Source organism: Pyrus communis, chromosome 6 (assembly GCF_041283825.1).
Source record: "Pyrus communis isolate YQ-2024b chromosome 6, ASM4128382v1, whole genome shotgun sequence".
Classification (NCBI taxonomy): domain Eukaryota; kingdom Viridiplantae; phylum Streptophyta; class Magnoliopsida; order Rosales; family Rosaceae; genus Pyrus; species Pyrus communis.
Window position 1 is genome coordinate 18,911,293 of NC_142570.1, and position 8,281 is coordinate 18,919,573.

At 36.5% G+C, this 8,281-nt stretch overlaps 1 protein-coding gene across 1 annotated transcript; it reads left to right on the forward strand.

Moving 5' to 3' along the window:
* Nucleotides 1–1,514: 1,514 nt before the first annotated feature.
* On the forward strand, nucleotides 1,515–7,346 carry LOC137710525 (uncharacterized). The gene is made up of 14 exons (XM_068449570.2): nucleotides 1,515–1,839; nucleotides 1,940–2,132; nucleotides 2,260–2,311; nucleotides 2,406–2,454; nucleotides 3,036–3,193; nucleotides 3,320–3,385; nucleotides 3,466–3,602; nucleotides 3,796–3,856; nucleotides 3,994–4,055; nucleotides 4,789–4,893; nucleotides 5,463–5,538; nucleotides 6,045–6,157; nucleotides 6,505–6,564; nucleotides 6,648–7,346. Exons 1-14 carry the CDS (start codon nucleotides 1,752–1,754, stop codon nucleotides 6,751–6,753), a joined length of 1,326 nt encoding a protein of 441 aa, XP_068305671.2. The 5' UTR covers nucleotides 1,515–1,751; the 3' UTR covers nucleotides 6,754–7,346.
* Nucleotides 7,347–8,281: the final 935 nt, after the last annotated feature.

Consider the following 8,281-nt stretch of genomic DNA (forward strand, 5'->3'; position numbering starts at 1 on the left):
TTTAGGAACCCAAGTGTGAGTGCATCCGAATTACAAAAGATAGTCAATGGTTCAAAGAAAAGAAATAATTTATTGAGTCGTTAATTGCCAAAAAGTGAACTTCAGGTCAATAATTTTAGATTAATTATCAAATTAATGGACTGCTGGTCACTTTAATTAATTCAATAGATCGTAACCATTCAGGTTTGATTGTAGAAGCAAAAATAATAATAACATTCGGGTTAAAATTATAGCCCAATCTCAGTGGGCTTGGGCGTCGTGCGTGGGGCAAGGCCCTGAAAAAGGGGCTTAGTAGGCCACGAGTTTGTTGCAATGCAGCCCAATCATAGTTGCAAGCTATGGGCTGGGGTCTGGGATAAGCCCAGCAGCTAAGCTGCTGATTTTGGGCCATAAAATTGGCAAAAGAAGCACAGGCCCAACACGAGAGCGGGCCTGGGTATGTGGTGCGCGTGAAGCCCAGCAAATGCTGGCTTCAATTTAGGCATGGGTGCGAGAAGCCCAGTCAAAAGGCTGCCTTTGGATCACGGGTTAAGGCACAGGGACCCAGCAAGTAAGCATGCTTGCTGCAAGTGGCGAGAGGGACGAGCCCAACAAGCATCACACTTGCTGAAGATGGTCCAATGACGCATGAGTGAGCCCATCAGAGCTGTAGGCTTGTTGGAGTGGGCTAGGGCTACATGCCCGTTTCAAAACCCTTACCAGGCCAAGAGCCTGGGTGCCATGCATGCGCAGCAAAGCCCAAAGGGCTACTGCCGTGTGGTCCAAACGTCCAATGACATCGTCCCAAGGTGCTCCACGCGGCTAGGCTGTAGGCCAACGACGGGGCTCGGCGACGGTGATGCCAGCAGTGGCGCAGCGGTGAACCACGGCTTATGCCGCATTAATTCCCATATTATTTTTTTTCGAATTTTAGGGTTAAAAAACCCTAAGTGCTTCTAAATTAATTTCGATGTTTTGACTCACAAATTCCACATAGCATTATTGCGTATTGCATGAATAAATATATATATATATATATATATATTGACAAAATTTATGAACACATATGCAATATATATAATTGAAAGGAAAATATAAATACATGGGTTCATGCATCATGAGGAATGTTTTCATGCTTCAAGATCGTTTCAAATATCTTAATTTATTTTAAAAGAACCTAATTGACAAAAAATAATTGAAAGCCTTTGATTTTGTAGAAGAAAGCCTCCTCCACGATCCTTTAGTTCCTTGACTTTTGGCAAGAACGTGCTGATAACATGTTGTAAGCCTAATTTACTGAACTGTATCTAGGACTAGAGACGGAGAGGGCCGACGGTAGGAGAGAGAAGAGAAAGATGTAATTCTGATGCGTGTTTTGTATCACCCATTGTGCCTTTATTTATAGTAATAGACAAGATTAAATTCTTAACTTAATAGGATTACAACTCTAATAAGATATTAACTACTAAAAAGAATATTCAAAGATATCCCTATATATACTAGGATTTACGCAATCACTTTCCTAATCTAATAAGACTGCAACAGAAATAGAATTATAACTTTAAATTTAAGTTTTACTCAAGAGATCTAACAAAAACGTTTTTAATAAAAATATTTTCAAAGAATTGCAGTTGGCTAATGGAAGCGTTTTTAATAAAAATGTTTTGAAGAAAAATTGGTTCCATCAAAAGCCAAACCCTCCTCCGTTCTCTTTCATCAAAACCACACGCCAGCCGTTCCATGTGCGTACTCTGCAAAACACGCAAGAGAAAATGTCGACGAGGTCAAATTTCTACAAGAACCCTTCGATTTCTTACAAGAAGGACCTCAGTCTCTCCTCCGTTCTTCAAAACCTCCAAGGTAACTTCAATAATACCATTACCCTTTCGTCTCAACTGCCTTCCTTTCCCCTACAAACGCCGCGTTTTGTTCCTTTTAACTCATTTCCGTCCACTTCCAGCTTACAACGTCGTCACCGGCAATGCTCCGCCGCTTCAACAACATCTGCCGGCCGGTGATGGCGAAACTACATGTCGCAAACGCCGTCGTGATCCGAAACCAAAACCAAAACCGCCTCCCCCTCGCCGTCAGAACCGCGAAATCGAGGAGAAAGACGCACCTATGTCGCACCAGGATTACATAGACAGGAGAAGGCAATTGCTGATTTCTAATTTCAATTATCATTGGAATTTGTTTTTAATTTTTATAAATTGCGATTTTTTGCTTTTGTTATTACTTAATAGTTTTTTATTTTTTTATTTTTGTGAAATGTATGAGCAGAAAAGAAGTTTGTACATCGCGGAATTACGAGGAATTAACTTGTGAAGTTTTGGTAATTGAAATTGTTGCTGTTAATTTGTTTTGCATTTGTGGTTTTTTTATTGATATAGGTCAGCATTTTGAGGTTTGGTTTCTTGTTGTGGCAGGGAAAGCCGGGAACTTCGAAGTCGTGCTTAAGTTTGGTGCAATATGATAGTAAGTAAGCTTTCTTTTGGGCTTGTGCTATTTGCAAGGCATTCAGCGACGTCGGAATTTGATTAATAGTTTGCTAACAAAGTTATTTTAGAGTGATATTCTAAGCCTAAAATTTTTATTTGCAGTTCGGTTTTTCCTAATTCATTGAAACTAAAATACAAAAGATTAATAGGTGCTCAATTATCAGTATTGCTCGATTGGATGTTATTGATTAAAGATGTACTTCATTTAAGTCGATCGCCGAAGATTAACGGATTGAAATGTGAAACGTGAAAAAGTTGATGCATATAAAATTTTTGAAACTTCATGTTTTGACTGGTAAAGTTGCACTGGTTAGTTCACTGTTTGACCAATAACACGTCTCACTTTTTACATTTGAGATACTGTTGATGGCAGGAACAACTTATCTGCTGAGGGTATTGCCATCTTTATAGACTTTTCTATTTTTCTGCTCTTGCTCTTCTGTGATATTAGTCAGTGGCTTTTCCTTGCTGCTGGTCTGCTAGACTACGAGTAGAAGTTTCTCTATTTCTATGATTTTAATATTTTTTGGCCAATACAATGCAATTTGAAAAATATAGGTGATGAAAGTACGTCTTCAGAATGTGAAGCTATGCTTCCATCAGGTCACTTAAATGAATCTGATCAAGTAAAAAGCAGAATTGAACAGCGTTTCCCTAATCCAGGAGAACCTATTTGTGTCATGTGTGGTAAATACGGAGAATATCTATGCAATGAGGTAGGCTATGATTTTAATTTTTATGTGAAGTGCATTAACAAAACTTTTAAACTAACACTTACTGAGTCTCCTTTTCTCCCATGCACTTTAATTTCTAGACTCTAAGTAGTGCTTATTTGCTTCCAGACTGATGATGATATCTGCAGCATGGAGTGCAAAGCTGATCTGTTGCAAGCTCTTAAAGTTGTGAAGGTATTTAGCATTACAAATTTGTTGTAATGTTTAATTAAATTTATTGATTCAATAAACAGGCCTGTTTATAATTTTCTTAGGACCCCTTGAGCAATCAAAGACCAGATGTCTCATCTGGACCCAAATGTACCTTACCGATGCATGATTTTGGGGACACTTGGGATTATGAACGCCATCGCTGGTCCAAGAAGAGTTCCATTCTTTCTACTTATGATTGGTATTCATTTTGTTAAACATATATTCTCCGTCTAAGTTTCTCTAATGTAAAAACTGACAGTAAAGTTGAGCCCATGCATCAGATAGAGGCAACCTTTTGCAATTCCTTTCTGTTCATGAGTGCACTTATTCCAGTATATATTTTGATGGTATTTGCTCTTTATTCATCTGTGATGGTGAACATGTTTGTGTAGTTGGAAATGTAGAAGGCCTGGACACCTTGCTGAAGATTGTTTGGTGGTGACAAGTAACGAGGTTCTCTTTTATTCTTTTTTATTATATTTTTTGTAAACACCGTCCTTATTGTTTCCTTAATTAGGCTATGTAATTTATGAAAACGAAGGGAAACATAGATGGTATGACTCGTCAAAGTCTATGCCTTTTTTTTTCAGGTGACTTTGGGCCACAGCAAAGCCAATTCAATACCCCCAGACCTTCTTGCATTATACAGAAGGTTTAGAATTTCTTTTTAAATAATTGTCCAAATATGTTCTTTTTTCTTTTGTGCTTTTGGCATTTTGGCTCGTCTTATATGACCAAAACATGTATGTGGGTTTTAAGGGTTCAGGGATCCCCTTCTCTCCAGATCATTGGACTGGGCCTTACCTCCATGTGTTGTTGAGTCTATTGAAAGCTGGTATGCTTGAGAAGTTTAAATAATCATTGCCACAAAAAGTAGAACTGCCGACTCACCAGGAATTGGTTATCTCATCAGCAACTTCATTTTCATCTACGATTGAGTTTGATATATGTGGGTGTATATAGGTTAAATAGATTGTTAAGATGGAAATTTGATTTCTTCTGGACATCTGATGTCTCCATTTCCCAATTCTGGATATGTAATTACTTGAAATGCTAGGCGTCTCATAGACAAAAATGTGCAGTTGATATTGCAAACTCATTTTTTTGTACTTCCTCAACAATTTGGGCACTTTTTTTTAGCAATATAGTGCTTAGCTTAAAGTTAGAAACTTAGAATGATATCCAGTTGTATTGGATTTGTTCGACTAACCACTGTTCCATTTATAGTTCATTTGATCTTTTTAATTAGTGAGCTACTGTGCTGCGTCCTTTAGATTTGTCTTGGTATGCTATAACTTGACTGGAAACATTATCCATCTGTTCTATTTATCGCATGACTTGAGAGTGGAGTCACCATCCCTTTTGTGCCTTTTTTATGTTAGCAGATGCCACCAGATGGGCAAAAACATATCGGCTTCAAAGTGCAATGAATGCTACAACTCGCTAAGTTTGGCCACTTGCCTTCATTGTAGCACTGCCCTCTGTGACAAGTAAGCATTATAATTACACTTTTTGGAATGATATTAAGTTGACTTACTGAATAATATAAGGTTGTGTCTTAGTTGAACATTTCTACATTTCTTAACATTGAGCCATTTTTTTTTTCCTTTGTGAAATTTTGACTTCTCACTTTTCAGTTACCAGACTGATTAATGTTGCAATTTTTGTGGCGTCACCAATAATATTAGTACATTAATTTGATTAAACTAGGAAAATGGCTTTTGTCAACTGTGGTTGAAGATGTTATTTGAATTTTTTTTTTTTTTTTTTTTTCTTTTGAAAGTTGTAGGTAGCTTCTCTACCATTCATTCGTTTCTATTTTGTTATGTTTTCCAACACAAGTTTGATGAGGCTTAGTTGAAGTGAGAAGATGAGATATCATGCTTGGAAAAAAGCAAATATCTCATTATAGTAAAAACGGAAGTAAACAGTGCTTGAATATTATTGTTCTTGGATGGCTTGCTGATTAATCTTGACATTTTCAGGGAGGATCTTAATTCAAGTTTAAATTCCATAAGCAAACACACAGAGCATTGGGACTGATAATCCTAATTTTCAGTGCAGGTCATTTGAATGAGCATATACAGACACATCCATCCCATCGACAATATTATTCTCATAAACTCTCTCGTCTGGTGGGTACTGACTTTGCATCACTGCTTTCCTAAGATTTATAGAAAATAAAGAGATGTTGTACCAGTATGGACCTGTGGTATAGTTCAGGTTGACAGGGTTCGAGTTTGTAAAACATCTCTCAGTTTCAGTTTAATTCGAGTTTTTAAAACATCTCTCAGTTTCAGTTTAACTGAGTGCAGATATTGACTCAGCTCGGGACTAAAGTCAATAGGTGCTAAATATTTAGAGTCTAGCAATTCTAATACAAGTGTAGGGACCACAAGTGGAAATAAAACCCTTCTGTTCACAAAAGTAGCATTGGTTATCATTTATTTACTTATTGATTTTGCTTCCATGTTCGGTGTGAAAAGATAAAGCCACAATGTCACTCAAGATTCAAATCATGATTCATGATACATGTATTTACATGGAGACTATAAGTCTTGGTAGATAAAGGAACCTTTGGTTCCTATCACTTAGTGATATTTCCTTAGGATGCTTAATAGCTTTGATTTGATTTGTGTAGGTGAAATGCTGTAAATCAACATGCCAGGTGACTGATATCAGGGATCTTTTGACATGCCAGTACTGTTTTGATAAAGCTTTTGATAAGTTCTATGACATGTATACTGCAACTTGGTACGTAATTAGTATGAATAAAAATTGTTAGTTATTCTTCACTTACATTTCGGATTAGTCCCATTTTGCTACCTGTAGGTTTGCCTGAACTTGGAATTATTGACGATTCTGTTGCTTTTGCTTTGTTTGAACTTAGCTTTAATCTGTCAATTTTTAAGCGGTGGCTGTGGGTGTCAAACCTCATTATTTTTTAACACACCCAAATCTAGTGAATGAGTTTCTATGTTTCGATGTACAGAAAAATTAAGAGATTAAACAAAGCAATAGTAGAAGATTGTGATGCGTATATTTCTTTTTTATTGTTCTGTAATAGTGTCTAATAACTAAAATGTGCACGTGTATTGCAGGAAAGGCACTGGGCTTTCAATCATATCGGGATCTATTTGCTGCGAAGATCACTTTGATTGGTAAGCATATCAGTACTGTTACCTTCCGCCCTTTGCCTATGCCTTTCAATATCAGATTTTATAATGGCTTGTTAATTCTACAGGCATAGTATGAACTGTATGAATGCTAATGTGGGAGAGAGTGGATATATTATCAGTAGGAAGTCCCAGAAAGGCAAACGTATTCAGCTTAGCGACTTCATTTTCTGAGGGGGGTAATACTTGTAAAACTGTGGCAGAAGTAGAGTCCACTTCTAATTGGTGCATGCAAGTATGTCCCTTGAATATGCCATGACAGTTTTAAGAGGGCCATTATCTACAATAGAGAACCTTACATGAATTGCAAGGTAAGCGTCTCAACTTCAATGAGCAGCACAACTTCTTGCATCCAGAACCCGACTGATATAGCGATATGGAAGGTTGAGATTGTTGCGATGTAAGCACATTGTACCGATTCTACGTGATGCAGAGACACCGGCTAAGCCTTGCAAGTACATGATGTGGTCAGCTGATTAGAATTTATTCGAGATTTTTGTTTCCACGTTACATGTTTACATACACACATTTCCCGTATGTAGGATGTGCGTATGTTCATGTAACCATCTGATTCTTGTATTAACCACCCACATACGTTGTGTTGCAGATTCACATTTTATTGTGCACAAGTAAAAACGAAATCATCAAATTACCGAATTCGTGAAGGTTCATACTGAACAATAAGTATAGAGGCATATTCTGTAGAATTGTTAAGAGTGAAGCAGTGATGTGCAAAATAGTTTATTTTGCACTCTCCTTGTTTTTTACTTCTTTTTTTCTGATTTCATTCTGTTGACTGCAATTACTAAAAACCCATAGGATCGATTTGTTATAAAATTAGTTCCCTCATTTTATTGATTGCAATACCAAATCAAATGAGGTGTACCAAGAGGGGAAGGCCAATTTGCAATAATCGATCTTATGTTTACTTGAGAGTTCACTTTCTTCACTCTAGATGCGGCTTTAAACGAGTTGACCCAAACGGAATATCATTCTGTTTAGGTTTGGTTTGTTTCTTACATGAACCGGGCATAAAAACTCCGAGCTCGATATTGAGTTCGAGCTTTTTTAGCTATTTACTGCAATTAGTTAGTCCGCGCTTGTCCGTCTTTCGAAAACAAAATCAAATTGAAATATATTCAATCTAAACATATAAAAGAAAGTAAACTTAGTTCTCCAAAAACATCTACCACATGATGTTTCAATCCAAATTGAAAATATTCAATCTGAACTTAGAAAAAAAATAATAATAAGTAAACATAATTCTCCAAAAACATCTCCGACATAATATTTCAATCCAATTCAACTTCTTGAATAGAATTCAGTTTGACTTGTCTTGTGAAAAAATGTGCTGATTAGGAGCTTTACAAACCGAACATACCAATATCAAGCTTATATTGTTTCCTAAGACCCTTAAGGAGTCAAACACAAGTCGAATCTAGTGCAAAGCTCGAGCTTTAATTATAAACTTAGTCAAAACATATATATATATATATATATATATATATATATATATATATATATGATTTGGTGTTGCATTGTGCAGCATGTGTGTGGTGCTGCAGTGCACAGCCATGTTCATTCAACCTTTGTATATTTTGTTGAATGGTTGCAACTTTTGATTAAAAGACATGATGCTTATTCAAATTGTATGAGTAGAATTAAAAGATGTAATTAGTGAAATTTATTTTCTGAAAATTCT

Bases quoted from the DNA above. Each gene is read 5' to 3' on its own strand.
- LOC137710525 (XM_068449570.2), top strand. From the start codon at position 1,752: ATGTCGACGAGGTCAAATTTCTACAAGAACCCTTCGATTTCTTACAAG. The intron at 3,857-3,993 runs GTTCTCTTTTAT...TTTTTTTTTCAG, and splicing joins TGGTGGTGACAAGTAACGAG to GTGACTTTGGGCCACAGCAA. The intron at 4,894-5,462 runs GTAAGCATTATA...CCTAATTTTCAG, and splicing joins AGCACTGCCCTCTGTGACAA to TGCAGGTCATTTGAATGAGC.